General features: G+C 37.1%; 1 protein-coding gene and 1 pseudogene across 11 annotated transcripts in view; one reads left to right on the plus strand and one right to left on the minus strand.

Moving 5' to 3' along the window:
* SGK3 (serum/glucocorticoid regulated kinase family member 3) overlaps positions 1-25,755 on the minus strand; it is a 183,164-nt gene that overhangs the window by 21,705 nt on the left and 135,704 nt on the right. For all 11 annotated transcript variants that reach the window (XM_046020112.1, XM_046020129.1, XM_046020090.1 and 8 more), the window contains 8 exons: positions 21,786-21,873; positions 16,123-16,172; positions 13,589-13,646; positions 7,693-7,776; positions 7,454-7,585; positions 3,532-3,644; positions 3,405-3,441; positions 2,623-2,709 (listed from right to left, as the gene is read on the minus strand). In XM_046020112.1, the coding sequence (XP_045876068.1) occupies positions 2,623-2,709; positions 3,405-3,441; positions 3,532-3,644; positions 7,454-7,585; positions 7,693-7,776; positions 13,589-13,646; positions 16,123-16,172; positions 21,786-21,873 (649 nt within the window). The remainder of the gene's footprint in view (positions 1-2,622; positions 2,710-3,404; positions 3,442-3,531; positions 3,645-7,453; positions 7,586-7,692; positions 7,777-13,588; positions 13,647-16,122; positions 16,173-21,785; positions 21,874-25,755) is intronic.
* LOC123951442 lies at positions 1,105-2,274 on the plus strand (annotated as a pseudogene).

Consider the following 25,755-nt stretch of genomic DNA (forward strand, 5'->3'; position numbering starts at 1 on the left):
GTGTGTGTGTGTGTGTAGGGAGAATAGCAAGACTTTAACATAACTTGTAATGATTATCATTATTTGTCTCAAATGGAAGGATACATTTTCTGCTAGCTAACATGATTAGATGATGAGATGTTCTGATTAATTCTGACTTGTGGCTTTCTTTTTTTTTCTTCAAGATTTTATTTATTTGACAGAGAGAGTGAGTTAAGAGAGCACATGCAGGGCAGCTGCAGAGGGAGAGGGGGAAGCAGGCTTCCTGCTGAACAGGCAGCCTGATGCAGGGCTCTATCCCAGGACCCTGGGACCAGATCTGAGCTGAAGGCAGATGCTTAACTGGCTGAGCCACCTAAGCACCCTGACTTAACGATTTTCTTTCCTCTACATCCACTGCTTTACTTTCTTCTGTTAAATACATGGCTATTTTATTATAAAATATTTTCATCACACAGAAAAAGAGAAAACAGAAACCAATATAGCAGCCACTAATTATAGGCAACATCAATATCTTGCCATATTTGCTTTTAACTTATTTAAAAAAACAGCTTTACTTAGATACATACCATGCAATTTACTCATTTTAAAGTGTATATTTCAATGGTATTAATATATTTAGTGTGGTGTAAACATTACAATTTTAATACATTCTTCATGCTGATTGGTGATTTTTTTAAAAAAGGATCAGAAGTCTAATCAAATGCCTTAAAAAGTCCAAGGTAAACTTTTAACATTAAAAACAAATAATTGTTTTTTTGGGGTAATTGGGGTAATTTTGGGGTAATTGGGTGATGGGCATTAAGGGCACTTGATGTAATGAGCTTGGGTGTTCTATGCAACTGATGAATCACTAAATTCTACCCTTGAAACTAATAATACACTATGTTAACTAATTGACTTTAAATAAAATCTTAAAAAACAAAGATAAAAACAAATAAGCATAATTTATATCTTTGTTGGGTTATCTGTAGTAGCTTATAATCACAATTAAAAATACAATCAGGGAACTTTCCCGAATGCTCCGTGAGAGGAGGAGGAGCAGCGGCTGCCCAAGCTGCGCCAAGCAATGCACTCCTTCCTGCTCCCCTACACCAGCCTCGGACCTCTCACCGGCTGTAGAAAATGGTGAAAGAAACCATTTACTATGATGTTTTGAGGGTCAAACCCAATGCCACCCAAGAAGAACTGAAAAAGGCCTACAGGAAACTGGCCTTGAAATAACACCCTGGTAAGAACCCAAATGAAGGAGAGAAGTTTAAACAGATTTCTCAAGCTTACTAAGTACTCTCTGATACAAAGAAAAGGGAATTATATGACAAAGGAGGGGAACAGGCAATTAAAGAAGGTGGAGCTGGTGGTAGTTTTGGCTCCCCCATGGACATCTCTGATATGCTTTTTGGAGGAGGAGGAAGAATGTAGAGAGAAAGGAGAGGTAAAAATGTTGTGTATCAGCTCTCAGTAACCTTAGAAGATTTATATAATGGTGCAACAAGAAAACCAGCTCTGCAAAAGAATGTGATTTGCGATAAATGTGAAAGCTGAGGTGGTAAGAAAGGAGCAGTCGAATGTTGTCCCAATTGCCAAGGTAATAGAATCAAATAAGAATTCATCAGATAGGACCTGGAATGGTTTAGCAAATTCAATCTGTGTGCATGGAGTGCCAGGGCCATGGGGAAGGGGTCAGTCCTAAAGATGGATGTAAAAGCTGCAATGGAAGGAAGATAGTTCGAGAGGAGGATTCTAGAAATTCATACTGACAAAGGAATGAAGATGGCCAGAAGATAACATTCCATGGTGAAGGAGATCAAGAACCAGGACAGGAACCAGGAGATACTATCATTGTTTTAGATCAGAAGGACCATACTCAGCAAGGAGAAGACATTTTCATGTGTATGGATATACAGCTGGTTGAAGCACTGTGCGGTTTTCAAAAGCCAGTACCTACTCTTCACAACCGAACTATTGTCATCACTTCTCATCCAGGTCAAATTGCCAAGCATGGAGATATCAAGTGTGTGCTAAATGAAGGCATGCCGATTTATCATAGACCAAATGAGAAGGGTCGCCTCATCATCGAATTTAAGGTAAACTTTCCTGAGAATGGCTTTCTCTCTCCTGATAAACTCTCTTTGCTGGAAAAACTCCTACCTGAGAGGAAGGAAGTAGAAGAGACTGATGAAATGGACCAGGTAGAACTGGTGGACTTTGATCCAAATCAAGAAAGGTGGCACCATTACATATGAGGATGATGAACATCATCCCAGGGGTGGTGTTCAGTGTTAGACCTCTTAATGGGGCCAGTGAATAACACTGTTGGATTTTATGTGCAGTAGTGAATGAGTGAAGGACTATAATCATAGCTCACTACTTGCTATTGTTTTTGTTTTAATATTCAACTATAGTAGTGTTTTAAAAGTTAAATGAAGGATAAACTCAAATATAAAAGCAAAAAAAAATACAATCAATAAACTTTAAACATTCTGAAGGGATGATTATCAGATATATACAAGTGGCTAAAAGCTTTCTGAAATAAGAGTTTTATTCTACTTTTCTGATCTCGAATATTGTATATGCAACTTGTGATTCATTTTTATATTTCACACATGATTATATAAACAACAAATGAAACCTATTTCTTACCTCTGGTGTCCCACAAAATGTTGTTGTCGTGTCAGATATAGCAATTCCTTCTTTACAAAGCCCAAAATCTGTTAAGACAACATGTCCCTGACAAACAGGGGCAGTAAGATAAAACAATGCATGGGCATAAATTGACAATTTTTAAAACCATTTCACTTTGAAATAATCGTAGACCCACAGGAAACTGCAAAAATAGTACAGAGAGTTTTGGGTACCCCTCACTCAGCTTCTCCCAATGCTGATATCTTATATAACTGTAGTAAAATATGAAAATTGGGAAACTGACATTGGTAGACTACTGTTAACCAGACTGCCCATTTTATTCAGTTTTCACTAGTTTTTACACATATGCATTTGTGTGTGTGTATATGTAAGTGTGGTTCTATGCAGCAGAGATGTACAGATCTATGTCACTACCACCACCATCAAGATAGAAAACTATCCATCACCCCAAAGGAACTAAGGAACACACTCATGCTACCCCTTTATCTTTGTACTCCCCTATTCCCACTGTCCCTGTCACCTTGCAACCATTCATCTGTTTTCCATCTCTAGAGTTCTGTCATTTGGAGACTGTTACATCAATGGAATGAGGCTACCCTTTGAGACTGCCTTTTTTCCACCAAGTATAATGATAATAAAATTGAGAATTGGCAGATTTGTCTACGGCCATACCACCCTGAACGCGCCCGATCTCGTCTGATCTCGGAAGCTAAGCAGGGTCGGGCCTGGTTAGTACTTGGATGGGAGAATTGGCGATTTTTTTAAAAGATAATACTTACTACTGAATCCAAAAGAATATTTTCTGGTTTCAAGTCTCTATTAAAAGGAAAGAAAAGCAAAACTGAGTATTAACTGAAATAAAGTAATAAAAATAGATGTTTTTACAAGAAATACATTAAAACGTACCTGTACACTATTTTGATGGAGTGCAAGTAACCCAATGCACTGGCAATTTCAGCAGCATAAAACCTAGCTCTGTGTTCGGGAAAGGACCGTTCTCTTTGTAAGTGGAAAAACAGCTGTAAAATGGAAAAAGAAATGTGTATTAGGATCATTCACACATAAAGTGAAACAAATATATCCTATAAATACAAAAAATAGGATTTTGGTTCTTCTGAACATGAGATAAAAAGCACAGAACTCTCACTCTGTATGTGTCCCCCTGTTCTCTCTTCAACCACACATCTTTCCTTACCCTTGCTAACTTGAACTTGCTCATCTCTCATTTATTCCTCAGTCCTCAATGTGGCAATGTCCTTACCACTCTGGAAAAGATCATCAATCAAGACCGATGATGTTGACATTGCCATGGCGTGAAATAAGATCTCTCACTAGCCCCTTTTCTGACTGTGGTTTCATTTGGGGGACAAAAAAAAGAAAGAAAAAAATCAAACACTATTCAGAGACTAGAAACAAGTGGTGGCAGACCAAATATAACCCACAGACACAACGTGTTTGAGCCAAATACTGTTTTTAGAACTGTTAACATTTAAAAATGGAGAAACTTTTAGTAAAAATTCAGGTTTGGTTTCTTCTGGGGGTGGGGAGGAGGAAGCGAAGCAACATTAAGCCTAAATTCCAGTGTGGTAGCAAATGACTGGCGCTAAGCAGCACCCTCTCCTGTTCATTTCCTGTACTTCTGAAATCGTATTTATTTCTTACCATCTGTCCTTTTCTCATTAGGTCACCTGCCTGGGCGAAGTTTGCCCTAGGTCCTTTACTCAAAGTTCCCTGGCTTCTAAAACAATGATCTTGCTCCTTCTTCCCTGGAGAATTCCATCTCTGCTGCTTTCCAGCCCCTGATACCCCAGGGATAGCAATGTGTCTGGCCTCAGTTTCTCCACTGTTATTTTTTCTCTGGATACCCTGCCCAGGTAACCTGATCCATCCAGTGATTTTAACCACCTCTGTGTTGATGTCTTTCCTGTGGACATACCCCACCTATACCTCCGCTTGGAACCTCTCCTGCAAAGACTTGATGTCTGCTGCTTTTTCTGGAATATTTCACAAGCCAACACATTCAACTTGTCTGGAACAGAGTCCCTTGTCTTCTTTGCAGATTTACTGCTACTGCTGCAGTATTCTATCCTTAATGACCTCACTTTCTACCCAGCTCTCTGAGCCATGGGAGGCAACAAGCTACAGTGAGAAGAGTCAAGTTTTAAAGCTGATCAGACTTGGATTCAAATTCTAGTTCTTCTCTTTCTGTGTGCAATTCATTTAACTTCTCTGACTTACAAAAACTATCCCCCAATTTTTCTTAACTTCTTCTGTTATGGTTACTTAACTTCTTCTGTTATGGTTATGGTGAAGATCAGTTATAACAGATCCTGACAGTGTAGAGGCTGGCTTGGGATTCTAGACTGCTCCTTTACCCTTAGCCTCTCTAACTATTGAATAAATTTTTGTTTTTATCTTTTAATTATTTCTGAAATACTCCTTCCTGTTTAGCCCTACTACTCCCTCTATTAGATGTAACTAATAGTACTGTAATATTCTATTTATTTATCTGAGCACATCTATCCAATATAATATTAATGAAAACTACCCAAAATGAAAATCTGACCATACACGAACGATAGCTAACTAAATCAAAGGCACCATGCTGAGGACTTTATGTGCTTATATTATTTAATCTACCCAACTAGTTTCAGGCAAAAAACTAATGAGGAAGTTGAAGTTTGGGAAGGCTTGTCTATATGCTAGTATCATATCAAAGTAAGTACACATGTCAAGGTTAAACTGTTAATAACAGTATGAAAATCAGAGGGACTATCAGCTGATGAATTATTGAACTCTACATCTGAAAACCAATGATGTTCTATATGTTGCCTAATTGAATTTAAATTTAAAAAAAAGAGGGACACCTGGGTGGCTCAACTGGGTAAGCAGCTACCTTCAGCTCTGGACACGATCCCAAGAGGGATCAAGTCCCGCATGGGGCTCCTTGCTCAGCAGAGAGTCTGCTTCTCCCTCTTAAATAAATAAATAAATAAATAAAATCTTAAAAAAAAAGTCAGGGGTATTAGTAAGAATAACAGGAAACCCATAATGAAATTATATCCCTCCTACCTCTCTCTGTACTTTCTCATATTTATTGCCCTTCTACTATTGTCCCATTCAGCTTCTCCTCCACCAATCCCAACATTCTATTCCATTCTTTTTATTTCCCATTATCTTAGCCAAGTTTATCTTTTAGAGTACAAGCCTACATTTTCCCACCTTTGCCACTCAGTTTATGAGCGATCACTGTGTAAAACAGGATCAGACGCAAGGTCCCCAAAACAAGACAAAAAGCCATAGACAAAGCAGGAAGCTTGCAACAGATCTAATCTAATCTAATTGTAGGACATTTCAAAGTCACGGACTGGTACTCAGGTCCAGGTTAAATCCAGGAAGTGACATTTACTAGAAAACATGGTGACATTGAGGAAGTTACTTAACTTCTCTGAGCCTTAGAAGAGTATTTATCTCAAAGAGTTATAGTGATTAATTGAAATAATGCAGGTAAAATAATTACAAAGTTCCAGGCCCTCAATAAATTCTATGTTAGCACTCATGTATGCACAGAATAAAATGACAAACTTGAAATCTTCAACCTTCAAAGTTTTGCCTCTACACCAAGGAGGCATATGACATTTTTGTCATACAGATGCAGAGGGTTGAATAAAGGATGCTTTTAACAATCTTCCCCCCCAAATGACCTAGGTGTGTCTGATCACCTTTCAGGTTTGCAGAATAGATATCAGTCCCCCTTCTAATTCCTTTATTCTACAGTTAAGTATACTATATTAAGTTTGAAATAATTATTCTCCTCTCTCTCTGATCTAGGACCAGGGGATGAAAGATCCTTTTGTCATGTCTAGGACATAATCTGGGAAAATAATTTTTAGAGACATTTGGAGGTCAGATATCAAATTATAAAGGTGTGAGGACTGAGAAACAGAAGAACAGGGGGTGGTCCACTCTCTAAATCCTGTAATCACACACTGCCTGAGTTCAATTCCTGGTTCTAATCCTTACTAACCACATGACTTGAGCAAGTTACCTAGCTTCTCTGTGCCTCAGTTTCTTTATTTTATACAACAGGATTGTTGTGAAGATAAAATAATAGAGAGCCAGAGTCCTGGGCACATTCAGTATACTTGATGCACATTAGCTACTTCCGTAATTATTATCATGACAGTAGTGTTTTCCAAAATGTATTTCAATATCCTTCTAATTCAGAGTTTTGGGGAATATTATTAACAGATTTGGTTCAAACAAAAAGGGATTGCATGCTAAAAAAAATATTTTCAAAGAAATCTTCACTTTGTTTAAGGCAGAACTCAAAGTCTTTAACATGCTGAAACATACTGTGAATCACCAAGAAACATATTGTTAATTGCCAATGGGGTAGAACATGAAACGTTTTCCACACTGACTTCACCACAGAACTCTTTATTAGAGGATCTTTTTGTCTGATTATAGTTTGCATGTTTTAGACAATGACAGGCTAGAGTAATCTTTATATGCATCTGTGGAGACAGTAATTATCCAAATACAAATCATGTTTTATTCTAACATTTCAGTGTATTATTCTTGCTATATTATCCATGAAGTCTGCAGCTTCACATCAAGGTTCTTCTATGACTCTTCCCACCTACACACCATAAGCTATTTAAGAGCTTTGTTTACTGTTCTCTGTGTCTTGCTTTGTGCTTATTAGCCAGCATCTTGAATCCAATAGCTGTTAATGCTGGCCTAGCCTTCCAAAAACTGTGACGCAAAGGAAAACTATGACTTTATTCTAGTTTTTCTAAATTAGAAAACTAATCATAAAACTCACCTCCCCTCCGTTAACAAAATCCAGAACAAAATAAAGCTTTTCAGTTGTTTGGAAAGAATAATGTAATCCAACCAAAAATGGATGTTTCACATTTTTCAAAAGCACATTACGTTCAGCCATGATATGTTTTTGCTGTTTAAAAAAAAAAAAAGTAAAGGATCAACTTGTATTATATACCAGAAAACAATTCTGTTAATTGAGAAAATGGATTTAGGAAAAACAACACTATTTTATTTTACCTCTTTTCTGTTGAGAACTATTTTTTTCTGTAACACTTTGACAGCATAAAATTTTCCATCCAGTTTCCTTTTTGCAAGAAGAACCTGTTGTAGTTAAAGATTGTGCAAACTATTAGACATTTCAATATTTTGATAGAAATAAGTCAGTTGTCAACAAATTCATATTTAAATTATGTACAAAGAAAGTCTAAACCGGACACAGATAATGTTTTAGTTTTAAAAACTGAAAACTACTGAATTTTTATTCCACTTCTTCTTAGATATTTTAATAAAACAATAACAAAAAAGGGATGTCAACCACTTGAATAGGCAGGTACCATTTCTTTGTCACTTAATGTGCTGATGTTTGAGACTTTTACTAAATTTAAGTCCCAGAATCTACACTGCTTGAGACTCTTAAGTGTGTTCAGTGTTATGTGTGCACACAAGCCAGCCTTGAGTCCTAAAGAGTGTCCTTAGAAAATACTGAGGCTATCAACTTCATGGATAGATTAAAAAACAGAGAAGGAAACGGTTTCTACGTGATCAAAATGCATTTTTGTTTTAACATTTAGGTTTCTCTTATAAGTTTTTAATTTAGAAGCATTCAGAGAAAGAAGCACCATGTGTAGCTGAGTTTCTATAATGGGCTGGGCTGTATGCACTTTCAAGGATCTAAGGAAATTTAGGAGCTCTTGCCCCAGAAAAAAGTACTTAGGGTTTTGCAAATAACTTTAAGGGATTCAAGATTCCCAACAAGTTGTGTTAACTATTAAGTGACCCATTTCAAAGATGCCTGGATGGCTCAGTCAGTTAAGCATCTGTCTTTGGCTTAGGTCACGATCCCAGGGTCCTGGGGTTGAGTTCCGCACCGGGCTCCCTGCTCAGCCAGAAGTCAGCTACTCCCTCTGCTTGCTGCTCTCCCTGCTTGTGCTCTCTCTCTGACAAATAAATAAATAAAGTCTTTAAAATAAATGAATGGGTTTTTGAGATAACTTGACATAGTGACTAGTGACACTACTGGAACTTATATTCTAGTATATGTATTGTCTTCCTCACTACAACATAAAACCCCAGGTGTTATATATAAGTGTTGAATCACTAAATTGTGCACCTGGAACTGGTATACACTGGATGTTAACCAACTGGAATTTAAATTAAAATGTTAAATTTCAAAAAATAAAACATTATCAGTAGCTTGAAGCGCCCCTTCTGCCCTATTTCAGAAACTACTTATCCCTGTCTTCCTCAACTATCTCAATTTCAGGTTTTGTGTTTTTCTGAATTTTATGTAATTAGAAATCATATAAAGTTATATCTGACTACTTTCACTCTAAATAATGTAATATGTACTTATGTTGTGGCCTGCAGCACAATTTTTGTATTTTTACTGTTGTGCAGAATAAAACATCACACAATTTAAAAAATTTGATTCCAGTATAGTAACTCAACAATTCTATACATTACTCAGTGTTCATTATGGTAAATGTACTTTTTTTTTTTTGGTATGTGTACTCTTCATCCCCTTCACCTACTTCACCCATCCCCCCCCCCCACTTCCCCTCTGGTAATCATCAGTTTTTCTCTATAGTTGAGTCTGTTTCTTGGTTTGTCTTCTTTTCTCACTTTCTCATTTGTTTTGTTTCTTAAATTTGCATAAGAATGATATCATACAGTATTTGACTTTATACTCTTTATATCCACCCATTTTGTTGTAAATGGCAAGATTTCATTTTTTATAGCTCAGTAATATTCCATTGTGTGTGTGTATATATGTATATACATATAGTATCTTCTTTATACACTCGTAAGTCCAGGACACTTGGTTTGTTTCTATGCCCTGGTTATTGTAAAATAATGCTGTTATAACCATAGGAGTGCATATATCTTTTTGAATTAGTGTTTTCATTTTCTTTGGATAAATATCTAATAGTAGACTTATTGGGTCATATGGTAGTTCTGTTTTTAATTTTCTGAGGAAACTCCATACTGTTTCCCACAGTGGCTGTACCAGTTTGCATTCCTACCAACTGTGCACAAGGGTTCTTTCTTCTCTACATCCTTACTAACACTTTTGATTTTAGCCATTCTGACAGGTATAAGGTGATATCTCACTGTGGTTTTGATTTGTTGAGCATCTTTTCATGTCTCTGTTGGCCATCTGTACGTCCTCTTTTGAGAAGTTTGTTCATTTCTTCTGCCCCTTTCTAATTGGATTGCTTGGTTTTCTGGTGTTGAGTTGTTTAAGTTCTTTACCTATCTTGAATACTAACCCTGTATCAACTATGTCATTTGCAAATATCTTCTCCCATTCAGTAGGCTGTCTCTTTGTTTTTTTTTGTTTTGTTTTGTTTTGTTTTTATTTTATTTATTTGACAGAGAGAAATCACAACTAGGCAGAGAGGCAGGCAGAGAGAGAGGAGGAAGCAGGCTCCCTGCGGAGCAGAGAGCCCGATGTGGGGCTCGATCCCAGGACCCTGGGATCATGACCTGAGCCGAAGGCAGAGGCTTTAACCCACTGAGCCACCCAGGCGCCCCTGTCTCTTTGTTTTGTTGATTATTTCCTCTGTTGTGCAGAGACTTTTTATTTTGATGTAGTTTCAAGAGTTTATTTTTGGGGGCGCGTTGGCAGAGAGCCTGCTTCCTCCTCTCTCTCTCTCTGCCTGCCTCTCTCCCTACTTGTGATCTCTATCTGTCAAATAAATAAATAAAATCTTAAAAAAAAAAAGTTTATTTTTGGTTTTGTTTCCCCTGCCTCAAGAGACATACCTAGAAAAATGTTCTTTCAGCCAATGTCAGAGAAATTACTGCCTGTGTGCTCTTCTAGGATTTTTCTGGTTTCCATTCTCACATTTAGGTCTTAATCAAGTACAGTTTATTTTTGTGTATGGTTTAAGAACGTGGTCCAGTTTCATTCTTTTGCACGTAGCTGTCCAATTTTCCCAACACTGTTTGTTGAAAAGACTTTGTCCAATTGTGTATTCTTGCCTCTTTTGCTGAAGACTAATTGACTGTATAATTGTAGGTTTATTTCTGGGCTCTCTATTCTGTCCCATTGTTCTATGTGTCTATATTTGTGCCACTACCATACTGTTTTGATGACTGTGGCTTTGTAGTGTATCTTGACATCTAGACTGTGATACCTCCAGTTTTTTGTTTTTCAAAATTGCTTTGGCTATTTAAGGTCTTTTGTGGTTCCATATAAATTTTAGAATTATTTGTTCTAGTTCTATGAAAAACTGCATTACACAGTTTAATCCACTTTTTAATGGACAGACATTTAGACAGTTTATGAATAACAACGCCATGAATATTCTGGCATATGCCTTTCTTAGCACATATATGCATGCATGTCTGTTGGACATACAGCTAGAAGTAGAACCAATGTGTCACACAGTGACACATCTGTGTCACACAGATAATGGCATACATTTAGCTTCAATAATTAACACCAATTTTCAAAAGCATAGAAATTTCACACAGGAATAAATCTAATCAAAGATGTATAAAACTCTATATAAAACATTACTGAGAAAAGTTAAAGATGGTTAAATTAAGAAAGGGATATACCAGGGTGCCTGAGCGGTTCAGTGGTTGGGTGTCTCTGCCTTTGGCTCAGGTCATCATCCCAGGGTCCTGGGATCGAGTCCCTCATTGGGCTCCCTGCTTGGCAGGGAGCCTGCTACTCCCTCTGCCTCTACCCCTTCCCCCCACACGTGCTTGCTTGCTTTCTCTCTCTCAAATAAATAAAATCTTAAAAAAAAAAAAAGAAAGAAAGAAAAGAAAAGGATATACCATGATCATGGATTAGAAGACTCAATAATGTAAAAATAATAATTTTTCCCAAATTGACCTACAGAGTAAAACTTAAAACTTTTTAAAACTTAAAAAGATATGCAAAGGGCTAAAACTTTTTTTTTTTAAGATTTTATTTATTTATTTGACAGACAAAGATCACGAGTGGCAGAGAGGCAGGCAGGGAGAGAGGAGAAGCAGGCTCCCTGTCAAGCAGAGAGCCCGATGCGGGGCTCGATCCCAGGACTCTGGGACCACGACCTGAGCTTAAGGCAGAGGCTTTAACCCACTGAGCCACCCAGGTGTCCCAGGGCTAAAACTCTTGAAGAAGAACAAGGAGGGAGGACCTGTTCTGTTGGATATCAAGCTACATAGTCTAGCAGACTGATGGAATAATATAGAAACATAAAATATAAAATCTAGAAGAAGATCCATGCATATATGGACACTAGATAAATGAAGAAGTTTACCCTGCAGATCAGTGGGGAAAGAACTGCTGTTTCAGTAAATTGTGTGGGATCAGGTGGACATCAATAGGGAAAAAATGAACTGTGACCTTACAACTTCATGCTATATCCAAGAACCAATCCCTGGGGCGCCTGGGTGGCTCAGTGGGTTAAGCCGCTGCCTTCGGCTCAGGGCATGATCTCAGGGTCCTGGGATTGAGTCCCGCATCGGGCTCTCTGCTCAGCGGAGAGCCTGCTTCCCTTCCTCTCTCTCTGCCTGCCTCTCTTGTGATTTCTCTCTATCAAATAAATAAATAAAATCTTTAAAAAAAAAAAAAAAGAACCAATTCCTGGTAGACTCTAGATCTAAACATGAAGTTTCCAAAAGACAATGTTTTTTTTGTTTTAAACACTGGATTAGGGGCACCTGGGTGGCTCAGTGGATTAAGCTGCTGCCTTCGGCTTGGGTCATGATCTCAGGGTCCTGGGATCAAGCCCCGCATAGGGCTCTCTGCTCCGCAGGGAGCCTGCTTCCTCCTCTCTTTTTGCCTCTCTCTCTGCCTGCCTCTCTGCCTACTTATGATCTCTTTCTCTGTCAAATAAATAAATAAAATCTTTTAAAAAAATAAATAAAAAAATAAACACTGGATTATCTCTAACATCGCAACAGACTGTGAGCATTCTGAGCTCAGTATCCTTTTCTAACTTTCTGTTGCTATACTTGCACAATGTCCAGCATGTAGTGGGTGAATTAACACACATGGATTTAATTGTATGGTTATAATTTCTGGTATCCAGGAAACTCAGAAAACAAACTAGAGATATCCAAAGCTCAGAATGTAGCAAACCATAATTAAACACATGCATATTTATTTTTACTACAGATTGAAGCGTAATGCAAAAAAGCACTTAAATATATCTAATGATTCTGGCAACTCCATCTACAATGCTTCTGGCCTTAAAGCAGATTCTCTTTCCTTGGTATGGCCCCACTGTCAAGTTGTATGATTCATCTGACGCTCACTGTATGAGGAACGGCAGGGTTTTCACACATCCCTTTCCTTCCCCAACTGTTTTCACAGTTGCTCATTTTTGTCTTTTCAGCTTCAGCTTAAACAGAACCTCTTTAAAGAAGCCGACTTGACCAACCCACCTGAGTAGGAATTTTCCCCCCACTTGCGTATTGTCCTCTAACATACATTCTATCAAACTGCTTTTCATTATTTATTGACTGCATATTTTTAATCACCTCTTTCCCCATGAGGTTGCAAGCATCACAAAGGTAGTAACTCTCTCAGTTTTGTTCAATATTCTCTATCTAACCAAAAGCCAGTACACTGCTTGGCACATGATAGGAGCTAAATGTATGCCAGCAGCTGTGTGACACACTGGTTCTACTTCCAGCTGTATATCCAACTGACATGCATCTTATGCACCAAGAAGGGCATATGCCAGAATATTCAAGGCATCATTATTCATAAACAATCTAAACACTCAAACTAATGAACTTTATGTTAAAATTTGAGTAAACACCTTAACTACCTAAGTATTTTGAAGGTAGAGAAAGCATCATAACTCCATATCCTGCATACCAGCAAGTCCTGTGGCCCGGAATGTATAAGGCATGCATTCCTGAAGTACTTATTTACTGAGTGGCAAAATAAAAACAGTCTTACCTTGCCAAAGCTGCCTTTCCCAATAACTTTCAGGAAATCAAAGTCTGTTGGTTTAGCACTGAAAAAATGAATGATGACAAGAATTAGCCTCCTAGAAACTGGAAAGATGTTAACTTTTAAACATTTCTTAGCACCTCACTCTTTACTAAGAAAATGCTGGGCAAAAAACATTTTAGCATGAAGACTCCAGGTTTCACACGTGTAGTTTCTCATCTTGAATATAAAATAGGTAATAATGGGTAACAGTAAATATATACTTGCTGATAAGACATTTTACAACTTTATTAAAGCCTTGTTAGGTTCTGCTTAAGACAGTTTTCATTAATAGTCCCTTTGGGAGAAAAGGATATATATATATATATATATATATATATATATATATGGTTTTGAAGTCAATTTTATTTAACCATAAACCTCACCCATGTTGTTAATAAGGACACTGATTAACTATATAAATTAGTAATACATTCCAAGGACTACCTCATCTGGCAATTATTTGTACACATAATATCACTTATTGTACATTACACATAAAAGACCTCTCTGCTTATTCTCATAGATGGTAATGCAAGAAATCTAGTAGAGAAACCAGAAGGAATACTACTTTTGTCCTTTTATTTATATTGACCTGTCAGGTGAAAACAACATTGGCTGTAGGTATGCAAAAAAAGCACATGGCAGCAGAAAGTGGAGCCAAAGCAGCCAGAAGAGCTTTTTCCTTCAACACACTCTGAATCCCAAGTTGGACGAGGGAAAGGAGAAAAACTCCATTTAGATTTTAAACTTCCCTTATTTTCCTTAAAGATTTTATTTATTTGAAAGAGAGACCACAAGCCAGAGAGGGAGGCAGAGAGAGAGGAAGAAGCAGACCCCTCCTCTGAGCAGGGAGGGAGCCCGACATGGGGCTCGATCCCAGGACACTGAGATCATGACCTGAGCCAAAGGCAGATGCTTAACCAACTGAGCCATCCAGGTGCCCCTAGATTTTAAATTTTCTTTAATTCATTACTGAGATAAATGGTCAATTCAAACGTGAGAGTAACACCAGGTCTAGGTTAAATAATAACAGGTAAAGATTAGGGAGATAAATACTTAACTAGGCTCAGGTGTTTTTCTTCTTCAAGAATCTGCTCTTTGGACTAGTTACTTTGTTCTTGAATGATATGCTGAGATACTGAAATAGTTTTTTTTAAACAAATGTAATTGCAAAAAATCATGTAAATTCCTCAAACATAGTAAATAGGCTAACTGAGGCAGTACCGAAGACCCCAGTGTTAATTGTTGGTGACAAATCCTAACTGAAAGTCAGTTTCTGTTTCTGTGCTGCCTGACCAACTCTGTGTATGGCAACAGAAAAGCAGCTCAAAACCAAACCTCCCCTTCCAGCTACTACCTCCCCCATTTCTTTGCTTTCCTTTGCAGTAAAACTCCTCAAGTAAGAGATCTAAATTCTTTGTCTATTCCTGCTATCCTCTTCCTTAATTCTCTCTTGAACTCCTTCCTATCAGGGTCTGTACCCACCATACCACTGAAATGGCTTGCAAAGGTCACCAATGATTTATCAAGTCCAGTGGTCAATTCTCAACACTTACTTGCTTTACCAGCAACATTAACAGAGTGAATTACTACCCCCTTGAGACACTTTGTTCACCTGATTGTGAGACCTCACATTCCCAGTTTTTCTACCTTACTGCAGTGCTGAATGACCCAACCCTTGGGCTATCCCTTATCTGTCTTTACTCACTAAGTGGATCAAAAGGGTGAGTGAAACATTACATCCTGGGATAAAAGACAGACTACTTGAAAATGAATGCAGTGAACCTGAAGGATCATTACAAGCCAAGTACAGCAACAATATGTTCTCCAAACCATGGCAGATACCACTCATCGGTCAGGGCACTCCTCCAGCTGAGCCAAGATGTGGCCCGGGAATCCTTTGTATTCAGTGGTCTAACTGCTAATGAAATGCTGGAGTTGACATTCAAGACGAAGTCTGTATTTGCCATTCCTGCTCTTCCTCAAAATGCCTTCCCTGTGCTCAAGCAAATAAGGGACTATGAGAGGAACTGGTTAAAGCAAGTTTACTATCCTTTCCTATGCTAATGTCCATCATGACTCCTCTGGAACAAGCTGGCTGACAACTAGGGTTGCAGCAGTAACACTGAGTACCAGTGAGAATACCCATTAAACCTGTATGGATGCTTCTGTCAGAGTAACCTCCCAGGACTTAAGATCTCCTTAAAAATACAGTCTACTGGCTTTACACACACACACACACACACACACACACACACACGAAAAATAATAGCGAAACAGCAGAACCCAATTACAATTGGTGGATTTAAAAACTGCTCAGAACTCTATTAAAGCAATGCAAAGCTAGAGCAGTAAAAGAGGCAAGCATATTCACTATAACTATGGTTATTATATTTTACAGGGTTCTAGTTAAACTGGTCTAATTAAAGTGGTATGTACATACACATGCACAAAAAAAGGTCTTCTCAGAATTCAGAGGAGATTTGAAACAGACTTACTGAGGATTTCCAGATGGTCCCAGGTTGATGTTCTGTGAGGTAGAGTGTAGCTGTTGGGATGGGGGAAAAAAGCAGTAACGCTCTTATTGAAGCTTCAAGGTTATCAGTCAATATAACCTGAAATAAAATATACTAACTCTACCATAAATATTGGATGTACTGCATGTTAAAGAAGCCTGAAGTCCTAATTCTTAACGAATGCAGTAACTTATTTGGAAACACACAATCAATATAATTATGATAAATTTCAAGAGCAGTTGTAAGGAAAAACACAAGGCAGAAATAAAGCTCACGGCTGTCAAATGAAGTACACTGGGGAAAGCTCCTTGGACAAGGTAGGTGTAGAAACCACAATTTAGGAAGGATCATTTCTACATTTAAAAAGCTGGTTAAAATGGCTGTCTGTTTTTTCAAATAATTTTTTATTAATTTATGATATGGAAATGATAATATCATGATGATGAAGACTGCTAAAGCTGGACTGAATTATAGGAGACAGACCTACTTCTAAATCAAATACATGTAGACAAGAGTGCTTTTCTAATTCCGCCCTGTCGTCAAATAAAAATTTTAGATAGCCCTTTCTCTTTACAATAATTAATATAGTAAATTTGATCCCTAATATTAATTTAGAAGTAAATCTTTACTTACTATGCCATAAAGCAATTTAACTAAAAAAAAATTCTTGCTCACTAATTAATAATTAGCTAGAAATTTAACCCCAAATCCTGTAAGGTTAATCTCATGATCTTGTTAACATGAGCACTTTTTATAAAGCCAACTGTAAGTGAATTCTGCTCACATAAATTCCCTTTGAGATTCCTTATGCATAGAGAATTAAAACAGTTATAGATATCCCAAATATGCATACTTTTACTACAGCCCTGCATAATTATCCTTCAAGTTATAGATACGAGCTTTAAAAAATTTTTCTCTTTAATCAGAACCAAAAAATTTTACCTCAGCAATTTTTTATTAGAGACATACATCATACAGATTTCCATTTAAATTCATTTGAAACTTACAATCTCCAGAATGCAAACTACTTTTAAAAATGAAGGGCAAAAGTTCCTAAGCATAATACATTTCTTAAACAATAACAATACTGGCACCAGCTTTTAATTTATAAAACAAAATTTCCTATCAATATCTCTACATGAAAAATCTTCATATAATACATTTTCAGCCCCCAGAAGACAGAAATACAGAAGACCACACAATCTAGCATAAGACAAAAAAAATGTATAAAAAATCTGGTTCAAGAAATGAGAAGCATCCTGTTGTGCCATAATTTTAACATGGAGGAATCTTTTCTGTTTATATATTACAGTGTTCCAGAGAATCTGATAACGTAATACAAGCTAAGTTACAATTTTGATACATTTATTCTTTTAATGAAAGTGCAGAAAACTGATGGATCATTTTTTTCTTTTCTTTTTTTTTTTAAAGATTTTATTTATTTATTTGTCAGAGAGAGAGAGACAGAGAGAGAAAGATCACAAGTAGGCAGAGAGGTAGGCAGAGACAGAGGGAGAAGCAGGCTCCCTGCCGAGCCAGGAGCCCGATATGGGACTCGATCCCAGGACGCTAGGATCATGACCTGAGCCGAAGGCAGCCACTTAACCAACTGAGCCACCCAGGCATCCCCATTTCTTTCTTTCTAAAGATTTAGTTCAGAGGGAGAGGAAGAGAGAGCTCAAGGATGAGCAGGGGGAGGGGAAGAGGGACAGACTCTTCAAGTTGACTTCCCATTCAGTGTGGCCCCCCATGCAGGCAAGCCCACAACCCATGAAATCACAACCTGAGCCAAAACCAAGAGCCAGTCACTTAACCAACTGGGTCACACAGGCCCCCCCAAATTGGATCACTTTTCCATTCAATTAACTCTCCTCATATAGATGAGAGAAGAGGAATTCAATAAGCATGGATTAAAGAATAGGACAACCTATATGCCCTGAATCACACCAAGCACAATGATAATGGAAGTTATTGGGAAATATAATCAGATAACTTTTTACTCTATCTACTATTTTTAATGATTATACTAAACCAAGGATGAGATATAATTTATTAACAGTGAACACTAATAAGAAGCATAAGTTTCTTAACTTTTTTTGGCCTCTACTTTTCTCTCACTAAATAAGGTAAAAGGTCCAGATGCCCTGAAAGATATCTTCTGGCTATTAATGAAGTTATTCACTTAGAAGTCCTTAATAAACAGCTACACCAGGGTGCCTGGGTGGCTCAGTCAGTTAAACATCCCACTGGTGATTTTGGCTCAGGTCATGATCTCATGGGTCTTGAGACTGAGCCACTGGTTGGGCTCTGTGCTTAGCAGGGAGTCTGCTTAAGATTCTCTTTCATCCTTTTCTGAAGATTTTTTTTTTTAATCCATATTTTAAAACTGCAAGAGATCCTAGTCCAAGTTTCCGATGTTATGGATGAAAAAAGAGAAAGGAAATGAAATTCAGATCTGAATGAAACGTGGCAGAGAACCAGAACCAGAAGTCTGGTTCTTTCTTCAAAACCAGCAAGGAAAGGTATTTTTTTTTTTTAAGATTTTATTTATTTATTTGACAGAGAGAAATCACAAGAGAGGCAGGCAGAGAGAGAGGAAGGGAAGCAGGCCCCCTGCTGAGCAGAGAGCCCGATGCGGGACTCGATCCCAGGACCCCGAGACCATGACCCGAGCCGAAGGCAGCGGCCTAACCCACTGAGCCACCCAGGCGCCCGGAAAGGTATTTTTCAAATGACCTAAACCTATATCCTCTCAACATGATTGCCAAGCAAAACATGGAAAATCAGGGTTACATACATTTTATTCTTTAGAATATTTTTAATAGTTTCATCTTTTCCAATTAAAAATATATACTCATAGTTGGAAAATATGGAAAGAAAAAATGCTTTTGAAAAATCTATAACTGGGGTGCCTGGGTGGCTCAGTGGGTTAAAGCCTCTGCTTTCGGCTCAGGTCATGATCCCAGGGTTCTGGGATCGAGCCCCTTATCGGGCTCTCTGCTCAGCAGGAAGCCTGCTTCCCCCACCCCCACGACCCCGGCCTGCCTCTCTGCCTACTTGTGATCTCTGTCTGTCAAATAAATAAATAAATTCTTAAAAAAAAAAAAAAAGAAAAATCTATAACCTTATTAACCAATGATTTTGCAAATATTACAGCAACTTCATGTAGTTTTTACATAACGTTAAAAAACTGACTGGAATCATACTGTGAGACTATGCCTATAAAATTTTATACCCTGATTTCAGGTAACAGTATGTCAAAACTTATTATACTAAAAAATATTCTCAAAATGTACAATATATGGGGACAAACATTATTTAGTTAATATTTAAATTGATTCTAATTTTTCATATAAACTGTACTACAGTGAGTATTCTTTTCTATGTGAAGAAACATTTCATTTGCATCAACTCCTAAATAACTTGAATATTTTCATGTTTGGTAAACATTGCCAAATTGTTTTCCAAAAGAGTTGCATAACTTTATGCCAATGCCAGGAAAGCCTGAGGGTGCCTACTGTGCTCTACCCTTATCAGTCCTGAAATATTTTATTTACTTTACATTTTCGTTAATTTGGCAGAGAAAAAAAAAATCTCTGTTGTACAAATTTCACTTGCTACTAGCACTGATGGATTAACATTCCCCCACGTAACTATTTACTAACAGTATTTCTTCATGCCTCTTTTCTACTAATCTACTGGGGTCTTATTAAGTGTCCTTTTCAAAAATCCATTTGTAGGGGCGCCTGGGTGGCTCAGTGGGTTAAAGCCTCTGCCTTCAGCTCGGGTCATGGTCTCGGGGTCCTGGGATCGAGCCCCGCGTTGGGCTCTTTGCTCAGCTGGGAGCCTGCTTCCCTTCCTCTCTCTCTGCCTGCCTCTCTGCCTACTTGTGATCTCTCTCTGTCAAATAAATAAATAAATAAATGTAAAAAAAAAATCCATTTGTATGACATTTTTACATAATATTTTTCCTTCTTATGCCTTATTTATACAAGTGCTGTCCTAGTTTGTTTCCCTTTTGACAAGATGCACAGATATTAAATTAAAATATCCTTTTATGTTGTCCTAGGACCAACCATGTCACAAATGGAAAAGATAAATCAGTTCTCTAAACTGAAAACCCTCTTGTCACATCAGAGATGGAAAATTACAACTTTATAGTAGTCACAAAAAAAGAATGGGTCTATTTTCCAAATGAAGATTTTTAGCTGTGCGACAGTAACATTCTGATTCATGTTATCTTTTAAATCACAAAAACAGAACCATGACAAAATAAGACATTATAAAGATAAAAACGCCCTTCAACCCAAGACTTTTGATTTTTATGTCTATATTAAGCAAACATATATAGTTTTCATCACTTTTTAATTATAATGGTGTTACCATATTTATGTATACTTTTTCATTATAATTTTAATTGCTAAATAATAATTCTCCGGGCTAAGTTTTATAATTTACCTTTCTCACATCACTTTCTAAAGTAAATGTTGAAAACATCTTTATAATATGCTACAGCTTATTCTATTTATCTATTTGTTATCACAATTGATTTAAAAAAATAAGAATATTCTAGTCTTGATTTGGAACACATACTGATTATGTGCCTGTACCTACAGGAATAAGACTTAGTTGATGCCAACTGGCATATGTATAGTGATTGGCTTTCTGAATATAAAAACTTATCAAGATAGAGGAAGAAATATTCAATTAACATTCTGGTTGAGAGGCCTTTCCTGCTGTTCAAAATTCAAAAAAACAGCTTAAGTATGTTAATGATTATGAAGATATATAATGATAAAAAATTAAGATGTAAAGTAAAGGCAGAATATAAAATTGTACATACTATGCAATTAAAATTAGGTAACTAAAAAATCCTTATATATTAAGAGAAGATTAGAAAGAAAACCACTAAGGTATTAAAAATTACTGCTCTGGTTAGTGATAAGAAAGCAATACATCTATTTTTTTTTTTAAACATTTTATTTATTTGACAGAGAGAAATCACAACTAGGCAGAGAGGCAGGCAGAGAGAGAGGAGGAAGCAGGCTCCCTGCGGAGCAGAGAGCCCGATGTGGGGCTCGATCCCAGGACCCTGGGATCATGACCTGAGCCGAAGGCAGAGGCTTTAACCCACTGAGCCACGCAGGTGCCCCAATCTATTTTTTTTTTTTTGAAGATTTTTTTATTTATTTGACAGAGAGTGAGTGAGCACAAGCAGGGGAGTAATGGCAGGCAGAGAGAGGGAGAAGCAGGCTCCCCAAGGAGCAGGGAGCCAGATGCGGGGCTTGATCCCAGGACCCTGGACTGTGACCTGCAACAAAGGCAGATGCTTAACCGAATAAGCCACCCAGGTGCCCCTACATCTATTTTCAAAATTTCTACTAACAAACTTTCTACTACTCTTCCTACTAAATGCTAGCATGTATTGCTTTTTTATCACAGATGTCCTCATTTTATAAATTTTATAAGAAATAGTAATCAGTAAAAGGTGTGTATGCATTTGTTTTTATGTATTCTAGAGAGTAGAAAATTTACAATGGATGAAATTACATAATTTTAAGTATATGTTGCCGTAAAGTTGCCAGTAATTTCATCTTTGGGGAATGGCATTTTTTCTTTTAAAAAAATACAATCCCTCTTACTACCTTCTGAGTACTTCTTTCATCCTCATCTTCAGATGGATCTGACTGATGTTTTGGACTGTCCATTTGAAGGAATGCTCTGACATCTGGACTAAAAACAAAAATTAACTTTATTATGACTTTGAAAGAATTTCTATAGCTTTTCTCCCTTTTAAAATGAAAATAACCACAGTAATATTTAAAGAATGAAAGCCAATACAATCCATCAATATTATTATAAAAGGAACAAACTGATTAATTTTTTAAAAATAGGGAATTCAACAAATGGTCAAAGATATCAACAGGGCAGTTCATAAAGAAAAAGACCCAAATGGTAAGGAAGATGTCTAGCTTAATTAATAATAAAAGAAATACAAATTAAAACACTAATAAGATGTCATTTTATGTCCATTAACTTGCTAAAAGTTAGAAAGATAACATCAGAAGTTGGTATGGATACAGGGAAAGAGACACCCTCATGCATTGCTAGTAAGAATGTGAAATGAGGCAACTTTTCTGAAAAGAAATTTGGCAATACTTGGTGAAACTGTGTCTGCATTTTTTCCTGGGCCCAGAAATTCCAGTTCTAGGAATAAACCACAAAACAAATTATGTGCAGTTTCGAAAGACACATAACTAGGATACTGATTGTAACTTTCTAACAGTAAATCAAAAGCAAAATAGACATCTGCCACTAGAGAAGTTAGTAAGAAAGCTATGGTCACTGACCACAGAGAATTCTACTCAAGTCAGAAACAAGGTAGCACAGTATCATTTTTGTATATATATATTAAATATTCACAGACATGAAGCAATACTCAATAAAACAAATTCCAAAGACATAACAAATACGTGAAAGTGGGTATCAATGGGAGGGATGAAGAGATGGGTAGGAAGATCAAACATGAAGAGAAAAAAATGAGACTAAAATACAAGAGCGGCCTTGGTGCACTAATGCACTGAGAGGACTGTATTACTGACAACCCTTAGGAATGATTCAACCCCAGTATCTGAGGTATCTCTTCCTCACATTGTCTTTAATGATTAAGTAAAATATACATTCATCGTAGGAAATTCAGAAAGATGAAAAACAATTTTTAAAAAACGGTAGGGTTGATGAGAATGTATAACAGCCACTGTGGAAAAGAGTTTGGCAGTTCTTCAAAACATTAAACATAGCATTTCCATGTGACTAAGCAAGTCCATTCCTAGGTATGTACCCAAGAAAAATAAGAACATATTCACACAAAAACTCACAAATGTTCATAGCAGCATTATTCACATAGCCAAAAAGTAGAAACAACCCAAATGTCTATCAGCTAATGAATGGACAAACAAAATGTAGCATAACCACACAATAGAATATTATTCTGTCATAAAAAGGAATGAAGTACTGACACATGATATTCTATGGATGAACATCTAAAACATTAGGCTAAAAAAAAGACGAAAAAGTCATATAAGATTGAATTTATATGAAATGTCCACAATAGGCAAACCCATAGTGATAGAAAAGCAGATTAGTGGTTGATAAAGGTTGGGGGAAAGGAGAAATTCAAAAGTACTGTTAACCCTTCAACAACATGAGGGTTAGGGACAGCAATGCCCCATGCAGTTGAAAATCCATGTGTTACTTTTGATTCCCCCCAAATTTAACTACTGACAGCTTGCTCTTGACCCAAAGTCTTACCACTAACATAAAGAGTTGATTAACACTTACTTTGTGTTATATGTATTACTTACTGTATTCTTAGAATAAAGTAATCTACAGAAAATATTAAGAAAACCATAAGAGAAAATGTATTTACAGTACTGTCCTGCAGTTATCAAAAAATAACCAGGCATAAACAGACCCACAGTTCAAACCCATATTGTTCAAGGGTCAATTGTAGTCTCTCTGAAGTGATGGTGTTACATTAGCCTTGAGGCAACAGAACTGGATAGTTGTGATGGTTGTACAGCAATGTGATTATATTAAATACCACAAAATTGTATACTTTTAAAAAAATTAGAAGGGTGAATTATATTTATGTGAATTTTATCTCAATAAAAATTTTTATTCTTTTTTTTTTTTTTAACAAACCCTTATGTCGAGGGAGGGCTGACTTTCAAATGATCGCTGCGAGGGAGCTGCTCTGCTATGTACAAAGCCCCGACCCAGAAGCAGGCCATCTATGAATGGTTTAGCACCAGGTTCCCCATGAACAGGCGTTGCGTGACGGGCAAGGAGAGGGGCGGCCTCCTTTCCAACCGTGCCCCGTTCCCGAGATGAGGGGCTCTCCGCACCCGACCAGAGTCCTGACACGTGGTGGGGCACGCCACGCCACGCAGGGCACATGCAGTGGCCTGCCGGCGGGGACCACAAAGGACCGGCCATCTTAGGCCATCCGAAGCCATCCGAGGCCAACCGAGGCCAACCGAGGCCAACCGAGGCCAACCGAGGCCAACCGAGGCCAACCAAGGCTCCTCGGCGTTGCCCTATCGTTTGCCTGGGTGAGATTCTGATTTAGAAGCCCTCGGTCATAATCCCACAAGGTGGTAGCTTTGCCTCATTGGCTCCTCAGCCAAGCCCTAAAAATTTCTTTAAAAGGTGAAGTTGAGGATCTTCAATCTTACCACACAGAGGCAACTTTTACTAATCTTGGTGTTATTTTATTTGAATTTTTTTCCTGCACTGTTAAGACCATCCTGTATTTAAAATATTTTGATCTTAACTATTTTTCACCTAAATATTACATTGTAAACATTTCCCCATGTTGTTAAAAACTCCTTGTAAACACTCTTGATAGATGTATGATGTTGTATAATAAGAGTGCACTAAATGTTACTCAATGATTCTTTAGCTTTAAGATATATATATATATAGATAGATAGATGGCCTCCAACTTTTTACTATATAGCTTACACTGCTATAAATAATGTTGCAATTTATAATCTTCATGCATAACATTAGAACTGCATTTAGCATTTTCACAATAGGTTTTAGAAAATATACTGATTTATAAATAATTTTCAGGCTTTAAATACAGTTTGTTAAGCTGATTTCCAGAGAGGTTATACTAATATATTCTCTCTCAGCAGTATACGAACATTCTAAAGATTCTCTCTAGCTCTTATTAGCATTAAATATTAGTTTATATTACTACCTTTAATAATATAAGTGAAAAATAGTAATTTAAAGAAAAGGCACTCAACTTTATTAGCAATCAGTGAAATACAAATTAAAGCAACAGTAAGATACCATGACCCACTCATCAGAATGGCTAAAACTGAAGAGACTAACAATACTAAGTGTTGGTGAGGTGAGCAGTGATCTCAGACATGGATAATGGAAGTATTATCTGGTACAATCACTTTGGAAAACATTTTTAACATTATCCCCTAAGATTAAACATATACTCTGCAACCCAGAAGTTCTACTCCAGATTTATGAGAAATGTTTGCACATGTGCACAAAAAGACATGTTAATGGCAACATTATTCGTAACAAAATAAAAATAACTCAAATGTGCATCAGCAGTAAAATGGATAAACTGGAGTATATTCATACAATGGGCTATTATACAGCAGTAGAAATCAACAAATTGTATTTGTCCAACAACATATTTGTGTTTATATTTGTGTCCAACAACATAAATGACTCTCACATGGTTGAAAACAAGCCAGATAGAGAATACATACTGTATGATTCCATTGATTATAAAGTACAACAATGGCACCTTAATCTATCCTGCTAAAAATCAATAGAATCATTATCTTTGGGAAGGAGTGAAGGAAGAGAGTTTCAGAGGAGGCATGTGAGGGGTTTCCAGTGCGCTCGTAATGTTTTATTTCTTGGCCTCAGGGGTGGGAACTCAGATGTGTTCAACTTCTGATAGTTCATTAAGCTGTATAATCACAATTTGTGCTCTTTTCTGTATGTGTTATCCTGCAATGAAGCTAAAATAAGGTATTTTTACTCCTATCTGCATTTCTTATAAAAGGAAATACTCAG

This window comes from Meles meles, chromosome 1 (genome assembly GCF_922984935.1).
Source record: "Meles meles chromosome 1, mMelMel3.1 paternal haplotype, whole genome shotgun sequence".
Lineage (NCBI taxonomy): Eukaryota > Metazoa > Chordata > Mammalia > Carnivora > Mustelidae > Meles > Meles meles.